Genomic DNA, 26046 nt, shown 5'->3' on the forward strand with positions numbered 1-26046 from the left:
AGAGCACCTTAACATATAAAGCAAATACCGGAAGATCAGAAGGCAGAAATAGGCAGCAATACAATAACAGTAGGGAACTTCAATACCTCACTTTCAACAATGGACATACAGATCACTCAGACAGAAAATCAATAAGAAAATGTTGGACTTGAACTATATTTTGGACCAAACAGACATAACAGACTTGTACAGAACACTGCATGCAACAGAAGCAGAATACACATTCTTCTCCAGCACATCAGGAACATTCTCCAGGATAGATCATATAATAGGTCACAAAACAAGTGTCAACAAATTTGAGATTAAAATCATGAACACAATGGTATGAAACTAGAAATAGGAACAACAGGAAAAAAGCAGGAAATACATGGAAATTTAAAAATACGCACTGCTGAACAAACAATGTACCAAAGAAGAAATCAAAAGAATAGTCAAAAACTATCTTGACACAAACAAAAATGGGAAAACAATGTACCAAAACTTATGGGATACAGCAAAAGCGTATCTATGAGGGAAGTTTACAGCAATAAATGACTACATTAGAAAAAGGAAATATCTCAGACAAACAATATAACTTTACAACTTACAGAAAATAGAAAAAGAAGAACAAACTAAGCCCAAAGTTAGTAGAAGGAAGGAAATAACAAAGGTCAGAACAGAAATAAATGAAATAGAGGTTAGAAAACCAATAGAAAAGATCAAGAAAACTAAGAGCTGGTTTTCTGAAAAAAAATAAACAAAATTGACAAACCTTTAGCTAAACTAAGAAAAAAAGAGAGAAGACTCAAATAAGTAAAATGAGTAATGAAAGAGGAGACATTAAAACTGATACCACATAAATACAAAGGATCATAAGAGGCTACAGGCAACAATTATACACCAACAAATTGGATAACCTAGAAGAAATGGATAAACTATTAGAAACATACAACCTATCAACTGAATCATGAAGAAATTAAAAAAACACATAGACTTATGATGAGTAAGGAGATTAAATCAGTAATCAAAAATCTCCCAACAAAGAAAGTCCAGTACTAGATGGTTTCACTGGTGACATCTACAGAACATTTAAAGAGGAATAATACCAATCCTTCTTAAACTCTTCCCAAATATTGAAGAGAAATGAACATTTCCAAAGTCATTTTAAGAGGCCAGCATTACTCCGATACCAAAGCCAAATAAGGATACTACAAGAAACAAAATTACAGGCCAATATCCCTGGTGAACATAGATGCAAAAGTTCTAAACAAAATACTAGCAAACCAAATGCAGCAGAGTTTTGAAAGGATCATACACAATGAAGTAGGATTCATCCCTAGGATGCAAGGATGGTTCTACATTCACAAATCAAAAAATGTGATACACCACATGAATAGAATAAAGGATAAAAATCATATGATCATCTCAATAGCTGCAGAAAAAGTATTTGACAAAACTCAACAGCTGTTCATAATAAAAACTCTCAACAAATTAGGAATAGATGGAATACACCTCAACAAAACAAAGGCCATATATGACGAGCCCACAGCTAACATTATACTCAGTGTTAAAAGTCTAAAAACGTTTCCTCTAAGATTAGGAATAAGACAAGGATGCCCACTCTTTCCACTTTTATTCAATATAGTACTGGAAGTCCTAGCCAGAGCAATTAGGCAAGAAAAGGAAAAAAAATGTATCCAAATTAGAAAGGAAGAAGTAAAATTCTCTGTTTGCGGATGACATAATCTTATATACAAAAAAAATAACAAGCCTACCAAAAAACTGTTAGAACTAATAAATGAATTTACTAAAGTTGTAGCATACAAAATCAACATGCAAAAATCAGCTGCATTTTGATACACTAACAATGAACTATCTAAAAGCAATCCCATTTACAATAGCATCAAAAACAATTAAATACTTAGGAATAAATTTAACCAAGGAGGTGAAAGATCTATACTGGAAACTATAAGATACTGATGAAAGAAATTGAAGACAAAACACCTAAATGGAAAGGTACTGCTTGTTCTTGGACTAGAAGAATTAATGTTGTTAAAATATCCATACTACCCAAAGCAATCTACAGATGCAGTGAAATTCCTATTAAAATTCCAATGACATTTTTCACAGAAATAGAAAAAAAATCCTAAAATTCATATGGAATCACAAAAGATCTCAAATAGACAAAGCAATCTTGAGAAAGAAGAACAGAGCTGGTGTCATCACACATCCTGGTGTCAAACTATATTATAAAGCTAAAGTAATCAAAATACTATGGTACTGGCATAAAGTCAGATACATAAACCAGTGGAACAGAATCAGCAGCCCAAAAATAAACCCATGCATATATGACCAACTAATCTTTGACAAGGGCATCAAGAACATACAGTGGGGGGAAAGGATAGTCTCTGAAATAGATGATGTTGGGAAAACTGGATATCCATATGCCAAAAAAATGAAATCAGACCCCTATCTTACACAACTCACAAAAATAAACTCAAATTGATTAAAAACTTAAATATAGGACCTGAAACTAAAACGCCTAGAACAAAGCATAGATGAAAACCTCCTTGACATTGGTCTAAGCAATGATTTTTTAAATATGACACCAAAAGCACAGGCAACAAAACAAATATAAACAAGTGGGACTACATCAAACTGAAAAGCTCCTGCATGGTATAGGAAACAATCAACAAAATGAAAAGGCAGTATAAGGAATGGGAGAAAATATGTGCAAACCATATATTTGATAAGGGATTAATACCTAAAATATATAAAAATTATACAACCCAAGAACAACAACAAAAAATTCCAATTTAAAAATGGGCAAGGGATTTAAACAGATATTTTTCCAGAGGTAACAAAAATGGCCAACAGGCACATGAAAAGGTGCTCAACATCACCAGTCATCAGGGAAATGCAAATCAAAACCACAATGAGATATCACCTCAAACCTATTAGGATGTCTATTATCAAAAAGATAAGAGATGACAAATGTATTGAGTATATGAAGAAAAGGGAACCCTTGTACACTGTTGGTGGGAATGTAAATTGGTACAGCCATTATGGAAGACAGTATAGAGATTCCCTAAAAATTTTAAATAGAACTATTATATGACCCAGCAATCCCACTTCTGGGTATATACCCAAAGGAAGTGAATTTAGTAAATTAGTATCTTGAAGAGGTATCTGTACTCCACATTCACTGCAGCATTATTCACAATAGCCAAGATATGGAGACAACCCAAGTGACCATTAACAGATGAATAGATAAAGAAAAGGTGAAATACATACACACACACACACACACACACACACACACTGGAATATTAGTCAGTCATAAAAAAGAAAGAAATCTTGTCATCTGTGACAATGTGTATGAACCTGGAGGGCAATTTGCTATGTGAAACAAGCCAGACAGAGAAAGACAAATACTGTTTGATCTCAGTTATATGTGGACTCTTTAAAAAAAAAAAAGCTGAACTCATAGACACCAAGGATAGAATGGGAGTTGCCCAGAGTTGGGGGGGTGGGGGGTAGAGTAAATGGGGAGATATTAGTCAAAGGGCACAGACTTTTAGCTATAAAATGAATAAATTTTGAGGATCTAAGGTACAGCATGGTGACTACACATAATGCTATAGGTATACTTGAAATTTGTTAAGAGAGTAGATCTTAAGCATTCTCATCCAAAAAAAGAAAAAAAAAAAAAGATAACTATGAGATGGATATGTTAATTAACTTGATTACAGCTATCAGCTCACAATGTATATGTACATCAAATCATCACACTGTACATTTTAAATATACACAATTTTGTTTGTCAATTATACCCCAGGGGTTTTTTTTGGTTTTAATTTTAATTTTTTTGTCTGCACCTCACGGCTTGTGGGATCTTAGTTCCCTGACCAGGGACTGAACCCGGGCCCTCACAGTGAAAGCACAGAGTCCTAACCACTGGACCACCAGGGAATTCTCAGCCTCAGTTTTTTAAAAAAAGGTTAGATAAAGCTAGCTGATATAGAACAGATTTCACTATATATTATATATACATATATACTTACACATAAAAATAAACATAAATGTATATAAAAATTTAAAAATATATGTATATATTAATCATTTTTAATATGCTCTTTGGTGTTAATTCAATACTTTTGATACCAGATAAAACAACAAAATTTTATTTTTAAATTTTCTTTATTTTCTTTCTGTCTAGTTATGGTGATCTGATATCTTTGTACAGCAGTTTGTTTTAAAATTATATCAATAAAATAAAACAATAAAATATCATTTGCTAAGAGGAGATAACATTTTGAGTTTTTATACTTTTTTCCAAAAGTAACTATGATTACCTAAGTAACTAGGTTCCAAATGGTTTTCTGCTTAAAACATTTAAATCCCTAGGACAAAATTTGGCCTAGTAAAGATAAACATATCCATCAATTTTTCTCTGGAATTCTTGATAAACACATTATATATTCTCCCTAGTGAGCTGACATTTCGAGCAAACATAAATCATGATCTTACCTCTAAATGGTGGAGTCACAACCCTGAACATGTTAATAAGTGAGTTACATGAAGCAATTTTCAAAGTTAATATAAAATTATCTATGGAATTCTCATAATTATTTTTACTAAAAGTAGCACTGTGATTTAAACATATGTTCAATTTCACAAATCAAAAATATATAAGGGAGAGTCAAGAACTGGTAAAACCCCCAACCAATAAAAACTTAAATATTAGAGATAATACTCAGATAGTCATCTCATTTAGATAAGTCACTCGGTGGCCCTAATAATTCAAAGATAATTGTAGACTTTTAAGTAAGCTAAAAGTTAATTTGAGACTTCAATAACAATTCAAAAAGGCATTCTATACTGTCCCAAAGGGCATTTTTCTAACCTCCATTACATAACTAATCTAAAATGATATGAGGTATGAATTTTTTGTAGTACTGTTCTTTAAATCCTGAGATAATTTCTAGTGCTATCTGAACACCAGGAGAAAAGTTTCAAAAGAAAATTTTGTGTTCAAATCTCAGACATCAAACAGGCACTCAAAGTAGCTTACAGAAGCAAAGAACTCTGCAGAGGATCAGAAAAATATCCGGGCCAATTCAGAGTAACAAGTCAGACAGTTGAATGCTGTAGCCAGTACAAAGAAAGGGTGGCTAACTGCCCAGATGTATTTCCCTACTCAAATACTTATAAATGTGCACTCTTAGTGTAACTCCTGTCATTTGATGCAAAAGTTAAAAATCCGGGAATTCCCTGGTAGTCCAGTGGTTAGGACTTGGCACTTTCACTGCAGGGGGGCCTGGGTTCAACCCCTGGTCAGGGAACTAAGATCCCGCAAACTGTGCAGCATGGTGCAGTGCAGCCAAATAAATAAATAAATTGGTTTAAAAAAAAAAAATTTTTAAATCCAATGCAGATACAATAATAAAAAAATGAAGCATCAAAAGCCCACTGGGCATTGCCTTTTTTGCGGAGAGGTAGAGTTTTATAAATATAAGTACAGATGCCAATGCAAATATCTGTGATCATTCTGTTAAACATATATAACAGATATTTTCCTCTAGTAATTTCATTGAAACTAATCATATCATATATATTTTTACACAAAAGTTTCTATATTTGCACAATTCCTAGTATATTTTTAACTCCTCAAATATATTTGGAAACCATTCCAGACCACAAGACCTGAGGAATTGCAGAATTTATCAGACTGACATGTCAACACATATGAATATAGAACCTTAAAATGTTGGTTTTATTCAGCAGGCATATCATAATCAAAGTTTTTTGGTTTACAATGTGAGGTAGATGAAGTCAATTAAAATAAGTGTAACTGTAAAAAAATACATGAACTCAGAAACTTTAACTCTACAACTCAGTTAACAGGAACATTTTTCAAAATGCTAAATTCACATTATCTTACTGGGTCTCAAGATTCTGATCCTGTATACTTTATACTCCCCCTCCACAGAGTCTAATGTGGAGTCAGTCAATGGGCACACCACAGATGACGCATATGTTAAATACTGCCGTGCAAATTAAAAGAAATAATCCACTTAGCCAAGATAGAATAACGCTCCCATTTTGCTTATCTGTTATTACTTGTTTTCATTTTTAAATACTAATAAGAGATCAAAAGACAAGCATCTTTAAATGATTTAAGCATGGTTCTAACCAACCATGATTAGAGTATTAAAAAGTTAAGACAGACAGCAAAGTATAATCAAAGAAGACAGGATCACCAGGGCTTGAGCCCTGCTCTTTCACTTAAATATTTTGAACTGGTCTCCTCATTTCTTACATGGGAAAAATAATAAGAATATCTACTTCACAGAATTTTTGTTGGAGAGTAAGGAGAAAATGGATCTGAATACAGTTTTATAAAAAAGGAAAGAAATATATGAATTCATTGGGTTATCATCAAGTAATAATTTTGCCTGAGAGAAAAGCTATTCAACATATAGTATAGTAAATATGCTTCTTTATATCTCTTAATTAAAATATTTTAAATTAAATAAACATTCATCTAAGTAAACTGAGTAACCACCGATGTCCTCCTCCCTTTTAACAATTTGGAGGTAAGACTAATTAATATATTTTATAACCAAGAGTGATGACCCATTTTTATGTTTAAAACAGATTTTTCTCATACTTTTCAATCTTGATTTTAGCATGTATTTTGTTCAATTAACAAAACATATATGTGCTTCCAGTTAAAATTTATGAATAGACCTTAGTAGAAGAAAAGATATATATTAAATTTCTAAGTCAATGCTAAATCTTTTCTCTTATTTGGTTCATTTAATGCAAACACAACAATACTGCAGTATATTCTTTCTCAGTGGTGAATAATAAATTACCATTTTGCTTTCTCTATACTCATTACCTGAATGAGGCTTTAGATAGGACCAAATATAGTTACAATATCAAACACAATAATCAAAGGTAAAATACTTGCAACAAACCATACCTAGTAATAAGAACTGCATTATCGTGGTGGGCAATCCCATTTTCTGGAATGGTGTTTCCATCACTTTGGTGGGAGAGAATGGATTTCTGCCATTTACAGAAGCTATCGAGGGACTTGTCTGCATGGTGGTTTATCTCCAAGTTTGGCTGCAATACAACATGCATACCAGAAATGTTCCAAACAAATTACTAAGGTCAGTTGTTAAAACTTTTGAAGGCTAAAGTGGGACTATAATTAGAAGTAGTGGTTTCTAGGAATAACCTCTTGCCAATTTTTATCTCTGTAATATTTGACCTAGAATTAACTTAGTGTATTATTGAACAGACATTCTTTCCAGTTCCAGCTTTAATGATAATGTGAATATATGTGATTATCAGCCTACAAAACCAACCAAAACCACTGTTATAAGGTCTGCCATGCAAATGCTCATCTTTATGCTGAAACATATAGCTAACACACATACATATAGCTTTAACATGACATAAGAGGTATATTCTTGTAAACTCAAATTTGCTTAAAATATTAAATGCTTAGAGCTGAAAGTCATAGTCAACTAGAACTTTCTAAGAGGAACAATAATAAAATATATTATTCTTTAATACATAATTCTACAGTCTGTCTGTTAAGAGCTTTAGATTTATAAACTAACTCATTCTTACCTGATCTTCTGTGAGAACAATTAAACGGGCCACTATAATATTCACAACGTTTCCTAGGCTGGAATCACGGTAAAGTTTGGCAACCTGACCTCCAGAAAATAAGAAAAGACACAAAGTCAGACAAAAATCATAAGGTGATTGTTTGATTTTATTTTTAAAGCGGTAAAACAATTTTTCATCCATTTAACCACTGCTTATATAAAAAGATTCTTTTATCCCATATCACTTAGAACTCTACCCTCAAGATGCCTTGGTAAAAGATCTGTTATACAAGTCTACTTCAAGAAAAATTGTCTCCTAAAGGTGAATTACAACATAGTAATTAATTAAGAGGGTGAGCTGATCTAAATGAACAATAAGGTCACCTTTAAATTTATTTTCTATGGAACTGAAAAAGTAATAGATCGATTCTTTCTAACTTTTGATGAGTTAATTCTCAAAATCATTATTTCACAATAAAAATCCATGACCTTAGTCAAAAACCATAACAAACTATTAAGTTAAAAATTATATAGAGGGATCAAACTTACAATATTCATCACACTCAAAATGTAATGTTCAATGTCTTTGCGGCCATGGTAGCCCACCATCATTTTGTCTGCCACTACTAATGTCTCCACAAACCGCTCAATGCTTACTGATCTCTTCTGTCTCTGGTGGATATGTATGCCATTAATTGGTAGTGAAGAAGGAAAAGCAGATGTGTCATTCAACCACCAAGGTTTGCCACTTCTTAGGAGGTCTACAATAAAAACAATTATCTAGTTCACATAGGTTCACTAATTAAACGTATTTATTCATGGAGTTTTCATGTAGACATACTTCTCATAAATTCTCTAACACACTAAGATTTTTCAAAGTGAGGGAAGGGGATGAGGAAATGCAGTAGTGAAAAAATTAAACTTCAAATTTTTCAAAATAATCATATTACCTGAAAAAATTAATAACATTCAACTGCTCATGAAAACAAAACAAAATAAATCTAATAGTTTACTTTAAAAAAGGAATCTTCAAATAATCATTTCATATTTTTCCAGTGAGTGATTATGTCATAATACTTTTAAATTTAGAATATGTACTTTAAAAGAATCATTTAGAGTTGTTTAAAAAGCAACTAAAGCATTGACTTTCTAAACAGCCTAAGACAGTTCTGATGAAGAATATTAATGTTGCAAAAATCTATTCCTAAAATGCTTTTTGAGCATTTATTTTAAAGTAAGATGCTTTTATTAAACTATCTTAATAGAGCAATTCTATACTGCTCTAGAAATCTCAAATCTAAAAGGCTGTGAATTATCTTTTCCATTTAATTTTGTATTCTACAACTATTTATCCTGACAAAGTACCCAAAGTATTCCTTTTCCGAAACCTAGAGGTCAATGGCATTAGACTGAGAGTTGAAAGACAACGATTCCGACATGACTCATTTTAAACCACATTTCAGTGTGGATTGCAGCTTTATCCTTTGATTTCTAGATATTTGGTCCTTCAGCACAGAGGAAACTTTTAGTACTATGGCATTTGTAAACACTTGCCTCATTTATATTCATCTTCATTTAATAAACTTGAGCAAGTACAGGTCCTCTGTATACCTCACTTTCATATCCTTATATTGAACAGGAAATCTTTCTAACCGCCACTTACTGAAAAATTTAGTGACGAAAAGTTAAGAGTAATCTATATAATCTACTTGACAGAAAGTGGCACTATACTGTTTTTCTTCAGCCTTTCCCTTTTAAAAATTACTTTGAGAGAAGTTATAAATTTTAAGAAATAAGAGATGGAAAGACCACAAGAAGCATCAGTCAAATACTTTTGAAACTCATATAAATTAAAAGAATGTCTTTATTCCTAAAGGTCAAGAGAGGCAGAAATATACTACTTCTTAATTCAATAGCATATCCCCAAGACAGCCAGTGAGTATTCCCCTATGACCATTGTGGCAGACAGACTCTTAAGGTGGCTCCCATAACCTCCTGTGTCCTCATCTCCTCCCTTGAGTATGAGCCGGACCTGTGACTTGCTTCCAACCAACAGAAGACAGGAAAGATAATGGGATGTACATGATTACATGTATATGACTACATACCTATGTTACATAATATTGTAGCATCTTACTAAAGTCATTCCCTTGCTGACTTAGAGGAAGGAAACAACCAAGTTGGTGAATTGTACATTCCTAGGCACTGCAGGTGGCCTCTGGCAAACAACCAGCCAGAAACTAAAGTTTTCAGTCCTATGACAGCAAGGAACTGAATGCTGCCAACAACCATGGGCGTGAGGAAGTGAATTCTTCCCCTGTAAAGACTCTGGATAAGAACCCAGCCCTGGCTGAGGTTAAATAAATAACCTATACATACACAGATTCCTGGTCCACAGAAAATGTGAGATAATAAAAGTGTATTGCTTAAGCCATTGGGTTTGTGGTAATATCATTATGAGACAGCCAAATCTTTTCTGCATTAACATTACTCCAATTTCTCTTGCTCAGTTTTCTGTGATCATGAAACCACTCATGTATTCAAATCATGCCTAGTCTTCTCCTTCCTCTGGCTGGACAGCTTAAATGTCTAAATACAGGATAGAATTTCCATTATTTTGATAATTTTCACTCTCATTCAATTTCTCCTTATTTTATTTAAAGTATTGTATAAAGAATTAGACCATGATTGGGCAACATAAACACTTAGCAATAGTGTTTCTCATTTGATAGGATTTAGTATAAGGTAGCTGCTGTTATCATCATATTCACAATTTTCAACTTTTTAGCTTTTTAATTGTTAGTTTGCTTGGCTATTGCTCCATCAGAAATATATATATACAGTGTCTTTGATGGACATTCATAAATGAAAAGATATAATCCTTATACTCAAAAGATTTGTAGTCTGATAAATATATGTAATATACACACATGCATACTGAATGAATAAAATCTAAAAAGATAACATCTTTAGTTTCATTCTAAAGATTAAAATCTTTCCCACATGATTAGATCATTACAAAACAATATCTACATTTTATAATTGTCAACTGACTGCTTAACGTTAAGTTTAATGATCTGTAATGAATATCTCTTTTAGTCTAAAATAAAATACACAACTGACTTGTTTTATTTTGTTTCAAAATAGAGATTAGTAGTTCAAATGATACTCATTACATGTGCTTTGCTCAGTTTAATTTTGGATTGAGTACTGAATGTTAAAGAAAACGTTCCTCCACAAACATATGCAATAAAGAACTTTTCCCCCAAAGCCAAGTACATAGATCTCTGTCATCTGAAATATAATTTTGAGTTTTTGATCAATCTCAAAATATTTTTAATATATACAGCCATGCAAAATTATCTCACTGATCTGGTTTATTTTTCTTTCTTTTTTTTAATATTTATTTATTTATTTGGCTGCATCGGGTCTTAGTTGCGACATGCGGGATCTTCGTTGCAGCATGAGGGATCTTTTGCTGCGGCCTGCAGGCTCTAGAGCGCACAGCCTCAGTAGTTGCGGCGCGAGGACTTAGTTGCCCCGTGGCATGTGGGACCTTAGTTCCCGGACCACGGATCGAACCTGCATCCCCTGCATTGGAAGGCGGATTCTTAACCACTGGACAACCAGGGAAGTCCCTGATCTGGTTTATTTTTCATTACTCACTTACTACTTCTTGACGGTTGGCCATGTATTTATATGTTTGTTTAAAAGCTTATTTAGTTAACTGTCTCTCTTCACTAGAATATAAGATCCCTTGGAGTAAGGACTTTTCCTGCTTTATTTGTTACTGCATCCCAGCACTGAGAATAGTCTTGCATGTGCATGCTAAATTAATATTTATTTAATAAATACATAAGTAGATAATGCAGGTATAAAGACAAAATAATATCTATATGAAGAGACTATAAGAACATTCAGTTATCTCTGGGTGGTAAAAGAGCAACTTTCATCTTCTTTTTTATTTTTCTTTTTATCCTGTATTTTCTAAAATTTCTACAAAGAACAGATATTACTTTCATAAAAAATTTTTAATCAATAGCTTAAATCTAATTAGAATGGGAAAATTCATATTTGAATATGAGATAAAAATACCCACTGTCAAGAGGGTTTTCATATCTTATATTCTGATATAAACTTGAGTTCCTGATTAACAGATTAACTGGCAATGTATGCCTATAAATGCACATCTCACTTGAACGACACTGTTGAGCTAGTATCACAATTAAGGTAGTTCTTAACCAGACATTTCTCAAACTTATTAAACCTAAAGTGATTTTTTCCCCAATAACATCTAGTGACATTCCCATGGAATTTAGGGAGCTACTACTATAATTCCACTATTGGGAAGCCAGTGAAGGTGTGTAAGCCAGAATTAGGAGATAGACTTGACTAAAGACAGAAAAGGACAAACCTGGAGATAGGAAGACTAGATAGAAAGTCATTACAGTGGTCTATGATGGCAATAAAAGTAGATTTGGAGAACTGCCTGATTCATGCCTAAACCATTGAAAAATAAGGCTCTGCCTGGTAAATACCAGTTAGTAATGAAATAGGCACTTCAAAAGAGGATAACCTGAATCTCAAACAGTTAAGAGATACCTTTCAGAACATGATGAAATCTTTAAATATTTTTGCAAAAGGTGATCTTTAAACATCATGTTGTGGAAAAAATGGTGGGAAAATTATATAACAATAAACAGCTAAATATTTGAATCCTAGTTTTTAAAAAATTTATATAAAGTTGTACTTATAGCCTAAATTTTGTTAAATATAAGAGAAACTATTTGCATAATGTTTAGCTTCTTTATTCATTTCAAAGACAAATCAAACCTTTTTTCATTATTTACCATGATACTGTATTTCATAGCTCAACTAGATTCACTTTAAGTGACCTTTTTCTAGTACCAATTATTCTTGACCAACAAGAACCTCCCATAATTAAAAGCCTCAGAGATTACTCAAGAAGAGAGTATGGAGAATGAGAACTTCAGCTGAGAAGAGAACTTCAAAGAACACTTGTACTTGAAGCAGAAGTAAAAGAGCCTATAAGGATACAGAGAAGAAACAAGAGGGTGATGCATTCACTAAATCACAAGGCAACCCATTCCATTTTTACAAATCTACCTGTTGAACCCATTCTATTTTTTATTAAATTTACTTGTTGGTGAACTCTTCTCTGTATTGAGCTGAAATCCCCTTCTGAAATATTCTGCTCCTAGTTTCAGCTACTAGAACTACATGGAATAAATCTACTCCTTTTTTTTTTTTTTTTTAATATAGTGGCTCTTTAAATGCTAGAAAAAGTCATCCCAATAATAATGATAGCTACCATTGTACTGAGTAACTAATGTGCGCTGAAAGGAGTACTCAGAGAGGTTGGGTAATTTGTCCACAAGTATGCCAAAGCCCATGTTCTTTCTACTATGCTATGCTATATCCTCTATTTCTCTAAGCTTTCTAATCTTTAGACTAAACAGCCTCCTAACCCCCTACCCTAGTCTTTCTCGTCTCTAAATCAGTCTCCATATGGTTGCCAGAGTAATCTTTTTAAAACCCAAATCTGATCATGTGATTTCTACTGCATAAAACCTTTCAGTGGGATTCCAGTATACTGAAGATAAACTCCTCGACACGGTTTACAAGTCCTTTGTGATTTGGCCACTTTTTATCTCTCCAGTTTCACCTCTCACAACCACTCCCCACCAACCACTATGAATCTCACCCCTTCTCTAATATCCAGTTATATGAACTGTCAGTTCCTGGAATGTGACATTCTCTCTTTTGTTTCAGAACCTTTGTAAAGGCTATTCCCTTTATATGGAACACTCTACCCATTACTCCCTTAGCTTAAATGTCACTTCCTCCCTGAAGCCTTCTTTGACCACTAAAGGCTAGGTTTGTTGTCCCTATTATGTATTTCTATAGTACTCCAACTTACACTATCTTTGAATACTACCTTTAAGACTCTTCAAGTCTCATTCAAATGTTTAGATTCCTACCACTAGCATAAAAATATCAGGCAAACCAAACAGCACAGAGTACTATGGAACACCTGTGCATGAAAGCTGTAACTATTACCTGGATAAAATAAGGTTTCCCCTTCAAAGAAAAAACTATCAAATTTTACACAGGTTTGTATCTTACGGACTTCTTAAGAGCTTCCAAAACTGACTTAAAACTATCAATAGGTGACATCTTTTAAGAGGACTCTGGACATTATCATTCTAATTACTCAAATTCCTATTTACTTTTATTATTAATCTTACCTTACGTGCCAGAAGAAACTGGCAATACAAGACTATACTTTCTAAAAGCCCCACACTCACCCGAAACCCCACAATGAGAGTGATCATATAGATGCCGTTGTTGAAGGGTAGACTTTTTGTAAATAACATGAGGATGGCCATTTTCATAACTAAAATGTTTGGAGTCCTCTGTGGTATTCTTTAATGGTTCAATAAAATATTCTTCATCTTCTGTAGCAATAACACCATGCTAAAAGAAAAGGAAACAAAGAATTTACCAAGAAGAATCATTTTAAATATTAATTAGTAGTATTACCAGGAGTCAAAAATAAACTGATACCTCTCCAAAAAGGAGGTTAAAACACATGTTAATAGAAATTTAGTGAATTATCTATACTCAGCAAAACATTATATAAATTTTCCTATTCTTTAAAAAGGATGTCTAAATATCTTTACATGCTATGCCCTGTACTAAGCATAACACATACATTATTTCCCCTAATCTTCCCAATAACGATGTGAGGTAGCAGAGACCTCTGTATGTTCACTAAGACTTATTTCCTTTCCAAATTGTGCACACAACTTAACTGACTCCTATGTGTTTAGGTATAGCTTTGTAATTGAGTTTTGGCCAATAGAAAATAGGCAGAGCATATACCACTTTCAGGCCCAACCCCCGAGAACCTCTCCAGTGGAATTCTCTACTCTCTCTGAGAAAAGACCTAGGAAAGGTGGAAGCCAAAAGAGAAAGAACATGGGTCCCTGACTGACCTCATGGAAACCTGTCCAATCTAGACACACATAAGGGAGAAATAAACTATTGTGATAAACTACTCCCATTTAAAGTTCTATGTTACACCAGTATATATGTCCTTAATTCATATATGTCCCATACATCCCCATTTTGCAGATGAAGTAATAGGTTCAGAGGTTAAGCACCTGCCCAGTATTATATAGAGGTAAGTGAAGGCACTGGTATTCCCACAAAGCTCTGCTCTTATTTACAGTATTATATTGCCTTATATCTATTTACTTAGCCAAGTCCTACTTAGCTCAGTCATAGCTCCTCTTTAAAACTTTTTTCAGTCCAACTGCAGTAGCTTCAGCCTCCTCTGATCTCCAACAGAGCTTATTATTGGTATCATTTATTTTTAATTAATTCTATTCTGTTTTGCTGCATCTCAAGTCTTGAATCTGTATTTAAATTTGGTATAACTTTCCAACTGCATGTTTTATTTTCCCAACCATACTATTTGCTCTCTTAAAGAAAGGGTTTCTTGGTATCAGTTACACCCATAGAAAATGTCTCATATGTAGTATATACAGCAAATAAAATTTGCTGATTAAAGGAAATGAGATAGTAAGTTATGTACATCAGAAATAAGAACTTCCATCCTTGTCTAATAGTGTTTTCCTAAGAATGGCACATGTGAGGACTGTTCTTAACCCAACTAATTTACCCTGTAACACTGGATAAAACATAAACTCTCTGAGCGTATTTCCTCAGCTGGAAAAATGAAAGGGTTGGTGTAAATTAGTGGTTTTAAAACAGCACTCTAGGGAGCCCTAAGGGTTCCATGGAAGTGCCCTTAGGGGACTGCCCCAGACAACAAAGGTAGACCTACAGGGCTTGGATTCCTGGGATTAGGAATCAGCTGTGCTTTTAATAATCTATATATTAAGTTTCCACATAACATTTCATTTGAGAAAAGAATTTTGCCGATTTAAAAAGAAAAAAAAAAGCCAAAAACCTCTGGTCCAGATAATCTGTAAGATCCCTTTGAATCTAAACCTCTATGATTCTGTTTAGGGAAATTCATGCTAAGTACCACATGCTTGGAAAGAAAAATAAGACATAATCAGAGCTGCTCTAACTTACAGATGAAGTTGGCAGCCACCTACATGAAATGAGCTAAACAATGCAAAAAACAAAAAAGCAGACCTAGTCACTTCACGTTATTTTCACCACTGTTTGCTTTACTTTAAGGATATTAGTCCCTAAATTAAATGCAAATACTGACAGGAATAATATAATACGCCAGTAACAAACTCTAATACCTGATCATGAATTACTTTACCATCAAGATTAACAAAGTAATAGCAAACTGAGCAAGGCTCCTGAAGAAAAGAGGACGCATGCAGAAGAGAGGGCTTGTATAAGAAGTTTTGATAAGTGTCTAGAGTACTGCCCAGAAAGGGCCGAGCACTAAAGTCATGTGATGCTGGATTGTGGGCAGAAGATGTCAAAAGGTCCTCAGCAAAAAACTCAGGTTGCTGGAGAAAAATAGAGTCAGAAACTTGGTAAGTAAATAAAATCTCTAATTTCAAGAACGGAAAGGCCTTGGAAGAAAATCCAGAGTTAGGTACTCTGTAAAATGTTTACACTCATTATCTCATTTAATCTTAATAGCTCTATGAAGTAAGTACTACTATCAGGTCTACTTGGCAGATGAGAAACCTATACTGAGCAAAGCTAAGTAACAAATTCACTCAACTATCTTTGGAGATTGGACTCTTAGCCACTATCATTCCCTTATCCTCTGAGGGTTGCTTCTTCTTTTTCTTTTAAAATTAATTAATTAATTTTGGCTGTGCTCGGTCTTCACTGCAGCATGCAGGCTCTCTAGTTGCGGCACGTGGGCTTAGTTGCGGTATGTGGGATCTTAGCTCCCCGACCAGGGATCGAACCCAGGCCCCCTGCATTGGGAGCACAGAGTCTTAACCACTGGACCACCAGGGAAGTCCCCTGAGGAGTGCTTCTAACTTTGTCTATTCATTCACCAAGTATGTTTTGAGTGCCTATCACACTATCACACGGCAGGTACTGTTCTAGGTGGTGGGAATACAAAAGTGAAAAAAACAAAGTTCTGGCTCTATCATGGGGCTTACGTTTTGGTGGGAAGAGGTAGAAAAAAGTCATTCATTCATTATATAAATAAATAATCAATCAGGTAGTAAGAAATGTCAAGAAGAAAAATAAAACAGTAAGAGGACAGAAAGTAATCAGAGGACAGAGAGAATTATATAAACTATTTAGGATGGTCAGGAACATCCTCTATAATAAGGTGATATTTGAACAGAAACTTGAATAAAGTGAAGGAGCATGCCAAACAGATATCTTGGGAAAGAGCAGATCAGACAGTGGGAATGGCAAATGCAGAGGCAACGGGGTAGGAGCATGCATGCAGTATTTGAGAAACAGCAAGGAGCTACTGTGGCTAAAGGGAGGGAAGAGTAAAATGACTATGAGATTAGAAAGGTGCTGGAGGCCAGATGATAGAGGACCTGAGTTAGGTGGGGGTCCCAGAAATCTGTGCATGCCTAGCAAGAGCCCTACTCCCACTTGCCTCAGCATCCCCACTCACCTCTACGCTGTTGGCCTCAGGACCATCAGGATTAATCTCATCATGCCCCCTTTCCTTGTCATGCCAGTCCCTCCAAAACGCCCAAGATCCATCCCCTGGATTCTACTCCCCATATGGTTAAGTACATCATGTTTTCTGATCCCATCTTCTACTTCCCCCTTCACCATTTAAAACACTTCTACTGTGCCCTCTCAAACTCAAGGTCGATTATATACAAAATCTCCTATACACTCAGCCTCATCTGTGAATGTTCACTTCATCTTGCTCAAACAAAAACCTGAATCGCCCTAGATAACATTCTTTCTTCCCTGTAATGTAATGTAATTCTTCTGGAATGGTGGCTACTTTCTCTCCTACATACCTCCTATTGGACCTGGAGGTAGGGTTAAGAGTTCTTGTACTCATTGCCATTTCTAAACAATTATCCCTCTCTCCTCCAAAAAAAGAAAAAACCTTACCACCTTCAAATCCCATACCATCACCTTCTCCCTCTGCTAGCTGTAGTTATCTACTGACCCAAAGTCACTTTCCTCATTCCTCAAAGATCTTAGCTTCTGGGTCACTGTCACCCTCTGCAATACCACTCCTGAATAATTGTTGACTTCAGTATCTTCTTATATCATTTGTTCTTAAAATTTGTGTGTGTGCACATGCCCTGAATCCCTCTGAAGGTCTAGGGGTGAAGCCTGGGGACCACTTCTCAGAATAATATCTTAAATGCAAAAGAAATATATAGGATTATAAATAAAGCCAATTGTAATGAAATACAGTTATCAAAATATTTAAAAAATGTAATATAGTAATACATATGCCTTTTTGTAACACTTTAAATAAGAAGCTTTGCAATAGATCTAATAACTACTATAATTTCACAATAGTGATTAACGTAAATAATATTTTAAGGGACCTGCAAAAACTGTAACACGATATGAAAATATCATTTCTATCAAGACAAAGTTACAGGTACTGCTATTACTTTACTGGCTTGTTACCTATATTGTTAACTGAAGGAAATGTTAAATTTCACTTAAGAATTAGTAAAGATAAAGATGAAATTTTCCCCATTCCAGTTAACAAACCCCCTGAATTCTATCCATAGACCCCAGCTTAAGAACTACTTACATAGATGGTCTCTTCAATCCCTGTCCTCTCACTTCCTTGGCTTCCTCTCCTTTGACTATCTTGTCCATCTTATCTTAGACTAGTCTTGCTTTAAATTCATCATCGTAATCTCAACTGTGTCCTTGACGCTTCATGGCAATTATACTATGTTTCTCTAGTTCATTCAGTATCCTGCTCTCTGGGATAAATATTTCATACTTTCTCCTCTCTACTTAATCCCCTAACACCTCATCTTTCCATCTTCCATTCCAACAGAAAACAGCACACAACCTCCTGCAAACTTCTACAACCACAAATACCAACCTACCTGCATCTCATGTCCATATATTCTATATTATTTCCTGTTATTATGGATGAACTGTCCATTCTCCTAGATAAGAACAATTATTCGATTTATGTAGATGATTTCATCCCTTCTCGCCTATCAAACAATTCACTCCAGAAATTTCTCTTCTCTTTACACAACCATTCTCATTTTTATAAAACAAAATGATAAAGACTCCCACTTCTGCCTGCAGCAACTGATCATTTCTTGCTTTTCCTAAAGTCCTCAAAATAATTGTCTATATATTCTTTACTCTTCTCCCATTCCTTCTTAAACCTACTCGCATCAGGCTTTTGCCTCTTTTCCAAACCCCACTATGACTTCACCAAAACTGCTTTTGCCAAGGTCATCAATAACTTCTTCACTGTTAAATTCAATGATTGGTTTTCAGTCAGACTCTTATTTTGACTCAGCAGCATTTTTCCCTTGAAATACTTCCTTCTCTTAGCTTCTAGGATATTTGCCTGGTTTCCCTTCAACCTTCTTACTCCACTGTCCTTTGCTGTCCCCTCCACATCTTTCCGACCTCCCTAACCCCTTGAAGCACCCAAAGGCTCAGTCCTTAGACCTCTTATTTATTCTACATATACTCTCCCTTAAGCAATTTCATATAATCTCCTGGCTTTAAATGTCATTTATATTTATATAGATGACTCCCAAAATAACTTCATAACTCACATCTCTCTCCTGAACTCCAGGCTTGCATACCCCGCATCCTATACAATATCTCAAGTTTAACATGTCTAACTGAAGTTATGATATATACCACCCCCCAACCTACTCCTCCTACAACTTTTCCATCTCAGTTAATGTCTGAGTCTTTCTCATCTCATGTGATGGCTGCTATTTTCTGCTAGTTGCTCAGGCCCCAAGCTTGGAATCATCATTGATTCTATCCTAACTGTGTCCTCTAAAACCTAACAACTGGCCCCCAAGTTTTCTTTCTAACCTCACCTTCCATTACTCTTCCTCTCTCTCACTTAGCTCTAGCCATGGTAGTCTTCTTGCTGTTCCTCAAACACTCTCATATCAGACCTCTGTACATGAAGATTTCCACCTGGAAATCTTATCCCTCAGATGTCAGTATTCCTTTCCTCATTCCTTTTAAGGTCTTTACTCAATATTTTTTCTACATTAGAACTTGTCAGTATCCAACATATTATGATTTTTATTTATTTATCTTATTGTGTATCTCTTCCACTAGAATGCAAGCTATATGATAACAGGGATTCTTGTTTTGTTCACTGTTGTCCTCCTAGCACCTGGAACAGTGCCTGTTACATGGTAGGTACTTATAAGCACTTGGTGAATGGATGAATTAATAATGGAAAAAGTAGAGAAGCAACTATGAACGTAACTAAATGAACAGAAAGTCTAATGGGGTCATTGGTCTTTTTTAACTAGGTTTACAGTCTTTAGTATCTTAGAGAGATAGAAGAAAATCATTTTTCATCAAATAAGAACAAAATATGAAGAAAGAAACAATGCAGGAAAGATCTGTTGAAAATTAGAAATATGACTGTGCTATAATTTTTAAATCAATTAAAGAAAAAGAAAGTAAAAGTGGGAAAAGCTCATAGAACTCAGAACAGAAAAAAAAAAAGGGGGAAAAGAGAGATAAGAGAAGCAGAAAACCAATTACAGAATGGGGTGGTGAGGGACAAGGAGATAAAATCACTAAGGAAATATTTTTTTAAATTTCTCTAAGTTGAAGGAGGGTCTTTAAATTGAAATCACCCATCAAATACAAAATAGGGGTCAGGAAAGAAGACCCACAGCTTACCACATTATTTATAAAATTCTTGAAACAGGAAGGATAAGGAGAAAAGCATATCATTTTGAAAAAAAAAAGTTTTTTTAAAGAAGAGGAAAAGAACAAGAAGCAGACTTCTATCTGCCACCCAAAATGTATCAATGCCAATTTTTTTTAGCTCTTTAAATCTTTTCCTAAGATATAAAACCATAGAGATAAATTTGATACACCATATTTCCCTTTTCCAATTCTACCATCCATGGTTCTGAAGGAAAACTATTTTTAAACCTAGAATTCTATATCCAACTAAATTATTAACCAAACATGAGGGTAACATAAAGTCACTTTCAAATAGGCAAGGACTCAGAAATTTTACTTCTCAGGCACCTTTTCTGAGGTAATTACTTGAAGATGTTCTCCAACAAAACCAGGATGTAAACTCAGAAAGAAGAAGATGTGGAACTAACCTAGGAAAAAAGAAATCCCAAGATGAGAGAAGTGTAATAGCTCAAGAAATTAATTAACCCATACACTCCAAGAAAAATGCCTCCAAAGAAGAATGGAATATAGTCCAAGCAATAGGTATAAGGACTAAGGAACTGGATGAAACTGATCAGTTGGTAAAGAAATCATATTTTTTTTTCTCAATAAGACAAAATAAAAGTAACTAGAAACTCCAGAAAAACAAAACCTAAATAAGAAAGCCATGGTTCAAATATAAAGCAAACTAAAAAGTAACATTATTTTAAACAACTGATAGATTATAATGTTAGGAATTTTTTCCTTTGAGTGGTGCAAGCATTGTAAAACTGAAACTATGGGTAAGGAAGTATGATTAGAAAACACTAATGATCTCTATATTGAAAACTATTTTACATAGAACAATTAAAAACAGAATTGGTTAAAAGGGGCCTTAGAAAAGTGGGATTTTAGAAAAACTTGTTTACATATTCCATTTGATTAAAAATGTAACATGATATAAAATAAGAATGAAGGTGAGGGTTACTAAAACTGGTGGGTAAAAGTGAGATGAAGAATAGGATATTTACATAGTATCTGCTCACAAAGTATCTGCTCACAAATTCCTTATTAGTTGCCAAGGGGAAATAGTAACTTTAGTGGACAAACCTGGCAGACCACACCTAGATCGAGCAACATTGTAAAGCAACTATACTCCAATAAAAATTAACAACAACAACAAAAAAAGTGAGTCAACATGGACCATGCAGTTTCAATAGGAAGCAAAGTAAAACAGGTGTTAACGAATAGAAATAAGAGAGAATAAGACACACAGAAGGTCTCAATGAGGATAAAAAATAGATGAATGACACTCCACTATCCCCCTAAGTATAGAAAAGTTTCCATTTACAAACTTCTTCTCACTTTTCCCTCATCAACATCTTTCACCATTTCATCAGTAGTCACTTATATCAGCAATTCTCAACTGTTTCCAGAATTAAATTCTCTTCTAAATTTCAGAGCTATATTTCCCAAAAGCCAACTAGACATCTTTAACCTTTATTTCTTCAGATTCTTCACATTTACTATATCAGAATCACTTTCTTCATCTTCCTTTCTAATCCAACATTCCACTACCATTCCCTTTCTCTGCTAGTAAATTCATATACAGTCTCATCAAAAAGAGAAACCTCAATCAACTTCAATTACCTTCTCTCCTTCATCCCACACCCAGTTCAATGATATTTCAATTTTAAAAAGTATTATTAAATATCTACTATGTACTATATGCCAGCGAAGAAAAATTAATGACACAAATCCTATAAATTTTCTCACCAAAATGTGGTGCAAATTCTTTGTATCTTCTCCATTCCCAGTGCCATAGCCTTGCTATAGGCCTTCATTATCTCCTACATGATCTAACTTATCTTCATATTTCCAATTGCTCCTCTTCCCTCAAATCTCACAATGGAATCAGTTTTTTTCCCCTAAATCTCAAATCTGCTCACTTCATCACCCTGTTAAAATTATCAGTGGCATAATTAATGTTAATGCCAAATTTAAAGAGCTTGGTCAATGACTAGGAACAGTATTTTTCTATTGTACTTAACAGCAAATGTCATTTTAACATGTAAGAAGTTTTAAAACAGATTTATTTTGGATAATTTATCTTTATTCAAAAAGATAAATCTCTTTTGTATATAAAGCTTAACACTGCTTATAGAGAAAGAAGCTAGTGAGGAATGTATTCAATGTGTCTATTTTATAGGAATTAAACCCAAATATTAAAATCCAAGTAATCATTTTGACTTATTAATAGTTAAAGAAAATAGATAATCTGAGCAAATTCTTATATATACCTATAGTGAAAATTTTTCTCCACTGGGTGGTTCTTAAAACTCCTTCTAAATTTAGAACTATTTAAACCCAACTCTAATTATGTAGTTGTTTATACTGAAGTAAAAATGAGGATATGGACGTGATAGAGTAAGGAAGAAAAACAGCTTCTGAAAATGTGAGTTGAGCATCAAAATGTGTGTAATCTTTTAAACAGATAAAGCTTTAATGAAACATCTATACTAGCCTGAACAGGATAAAAGCAGTAAAGGAAGTGTGAACTAGAGGAAGTAGAAGTAGAAGAACATGCTTTGTTCTACAACCATTACTATGTGCCACCTTGAACTATGTATTTACCTTTAGACTAGAATGGACTCAAATGCCCAGGCTAGAACCTATACTCTTGAAATCCAATTTCTAAGTAAAATAAGATTTATTATCAATTTTCAGATAAATATAGGGAAAATTATTTCATAAAGAGACATTGATATAAAAGATTTTTCTTCAAGAACTTATAAACATAAGTAGGTCATAAGTAATTTTAAGCTATGTTGATTACCAGAGAAAGATAGTATAGAAAGAGACCTAAGGAGGCAATCCATGTCATGGTTTCCTGCCATAATATATATATACATACATACAATACCCTTAAGCTCCTCATAATGACTGAGTTTTTTTTATGCATTAAGGATATCTTATTTGAACAGAAAAATGTAACTCTAAAAGAAAACGTGAGGTTTCATTCATTCTTCTACTAATAATATAGGGCTTTAAAAATTGTTCTTACTTTGAAAAGTCAATGCAAACGTTATAAAAAAGATTATCAAAAGCAAAGGCAGCAGAAATAACAAAAAATTTTAGAATGTTACCTTCCCTAGATAAGCCGTATATATATATATATATATATATATATATATATATATATACACACACACACATATATATGTATATATTTTATTAATCTGAAGAAAGACATTTATATTGTGAATTTATCTCCCCATCAGAAATTTAAAATTATAACATCTACTTACCAACCCAACACAGTTGCTTAAAGCCACTTTAGTTGTACTACGTTGATCTTGCAAGTATCCTGTGTAATGACAGTTGTCTAAAAAATCATGTTTCCACTGGGGTCCATCTCTCCCCCAATATTCTACTGTAAAATGTTTGGACACAAAATCTGTGTTGAGAGTCAAGTTTAGGTGAAAGTGCTTGCCATAGGCTGAAAGTTTAAAAAATAACTTAGATACTGCCTGTTGTGGATCGAAAGGGTCCATACTCCGTCTTCTCCTGGAGTGCTTATCATTCTTCACAGTAAAGCTGAGAAAAGCTCCATTTTGATCAACCCTTATTGGAATAGTTAGCTGGTAGTGTTCTAGATAAGTCAGGAATTCCTCTTTGTAATCACAAGGCAGAGAATCCAGAAAAAACACATGGAAGAAAAGAAAATTTAACAGAACAAAGAAGTAGCAGTATAAACAACTATATTGCTTAAAACTATGCATCATTATATGTGAGGTATGGACAAAAAATGTTATAGTAAACAAAAATGAAAGAGTAGAAGTTTAAAAATCTCAAAATGAATTAAGTTCCAAATATTCCATTCCTTAAAAAAAATTCTAAAATTATTTTGAAAGGCTATTTTTCTTTTTTAAATCTAATTTTAAAGACATGAATTCTAAAAGCTAAATTCTACAGTAAATATGAATATTTTATATTGAAACAAAAACCAGTGAAAAGTACACATATGTAAAAGAACAGAATTTCATTCAGATAAAATATGTTTATGAAAGTTATCCAAAAGAGTTTATATAGAATCTCTACAGTCTTGTAGAATTTTTTTTTTTTTTTTTAATTATCAGTCACAATGTAAAATACAGCAGCCACTTTGGAAAACGGTCTGGCAGTTCCTCAAAAAGTTAAACACGGAACTACCACCTGACCCAGCAATTCCACTCTTAGGTATTTTTACAAGAGAAATGACAACGTACATCGACACAAAAACTTGTACATGAACGTTCATAGCAGCATTATTCATAATAGCCAAAAGGGGTAAATAACCCAAATGTCCATCAACTGACGAATGAATGAATGAATGAATAATACGTGGTATATTCATACAACAGATTATTCTACAACAGAAAGGAATGCAGTACTGATACATGGTATGACATGAATGTCTTCATAATCAAAGTTCATTATCTAATACTATAATAACACTATGCTAAGTGAAAGGAACCAGTCACATATTATTCCATTTATATAAGTATACAGAATAGGCAAATCTCTGCAGGGAGAAATAGGTTAGAGGTTGCCTAGGGCTGGGGGTAAGTTGGTTTGGAGGGAACTGGGGAGTGACTGTTAATGATTTCAGAGTTTCTTTTTTGGGTAATGAAAATGTTCTAAAATTGATTGTGATGATAGTTGTACAACTCTGTGAATATACCATAAATCACTGAATTGTATACTTTAAATGGGTGATTACATGGTATGTATACTATATCAAAATAAAGTTGTTTAAAAATTATCAGATTGACAAAAAATTCAGAGGACTATTAAATATATTTTCCTCACTTAGGTGTACTAAATATTACCAATCTACCTTCTTAACCACATCTTCCTTTAGCTAAGTTTATCACTAAGGCAGAACCAAATGTCTTCAAATTGCTTCACTGTCTACACATGAAGTTCATCCACAAATATAAACTCCCATGAAACCATGACCAAATGGAAAAAAACTGAAAAATAATATTTATTTCACTTCTCATAAATAAGAGTTCATACTAAATGCTATGGCTTTGTTGATCTACTTTGAGAGCCACATTTTGTACATATGGACTTCTAGATATATACATCAATCTATAATAGCCTTGAAAATCTGGCTCATCAGCACCAAAAAAATGAACTATACATTCATGGGAGGAGAATCCAAAATGTATGCTTTCAATAATTCCATAAGAATTGGACTGGTCCATGGAAAACAAAATGACCTTCACCCCTGGGACCTCTGTTAAGATCTTTTCTATGATATGAAGTTCAATTTTATGGATTAAAATTATAGGGACCTATGGGTTAGAATTTGAAAAGTTGAACTTCTTATAACTCTTACTCTTTTATCCAGCTTCCAGTCCTTATATCAGAATTCTTAAGTTTGGAAACATATTTTTCCACTAAGGGTCCATATTAGAAGGATCTTATATCAGAATTTGTCTGCTTTCTTGCTCTTTTACAAGAAAAACCTTTGGATTCCTTTTGAACATGACCTTGCCTGTAAATCCTGGCAATGAGTAACCCTATTAAAGTTTAGAATTCAGAAGAAGAGGCCTAG

General features: G+C 33.8%; 1 protein-coding gene across 5 annotated transcripts in view; it reads right to left on the reverse strand.

Annotated features, from left to right (window-relative positions):
* Positions 1 to 26046, reverse strand: part of ADAMTS6 (ADAM metallopeptidase with thrombospondin type 1 motif 6) — a 269849-nt gene that overhangs the window by 235918 nt on the left and 7885 nt on the right. For all 5 annotated transcript variants that reach the window (XR_009502323.1, XM_059916475.1, XM_059916474.1 and 2 more), the window contains exons 3-7: positions 23750 to 24114; positions 13940 to 14108; positions 8160 to 8371; positions 7630 to 7713; positions 6971 to 7116 (exon numbers count right to left, since the gene is read on the reverse strand). Coding sequence is in view for 4 of the 5 variants with exons in the window: in XM_059916475.1 (XP_059772458.1) it covers positions 6971 to 7116; positions 7630 to 7713; positions 8160 to 8371; positions 13940 to 14108; positions 23750 to 24114 (976 nt within the window). In the remaining variant the exon portion in view is untranslated. The remainder of the gene's footprint in view (positions 1 to 6970; positions 7117 to 7629; positions 7714 to 8159; positions 8372 to 13939; positions 14109 to 23749; positions 24115 to 26046) is intronic.

This window comes from Balaenoptera ricei, chromosome 3 (genome assembly GCF_028023285.1).
Source record: "Balaenoptera ricei isolate mBalRic1 chromosome 3, mBalRic1.hap2, whole genome shotgun sequence".
Classification (NCBI taxonomy): Eukaryota; Metazoa; Chordata; class Mammalia; order Artiodactyla; family Balaenopteridae; genus Balaenoptera; species Balaenoptera ricei.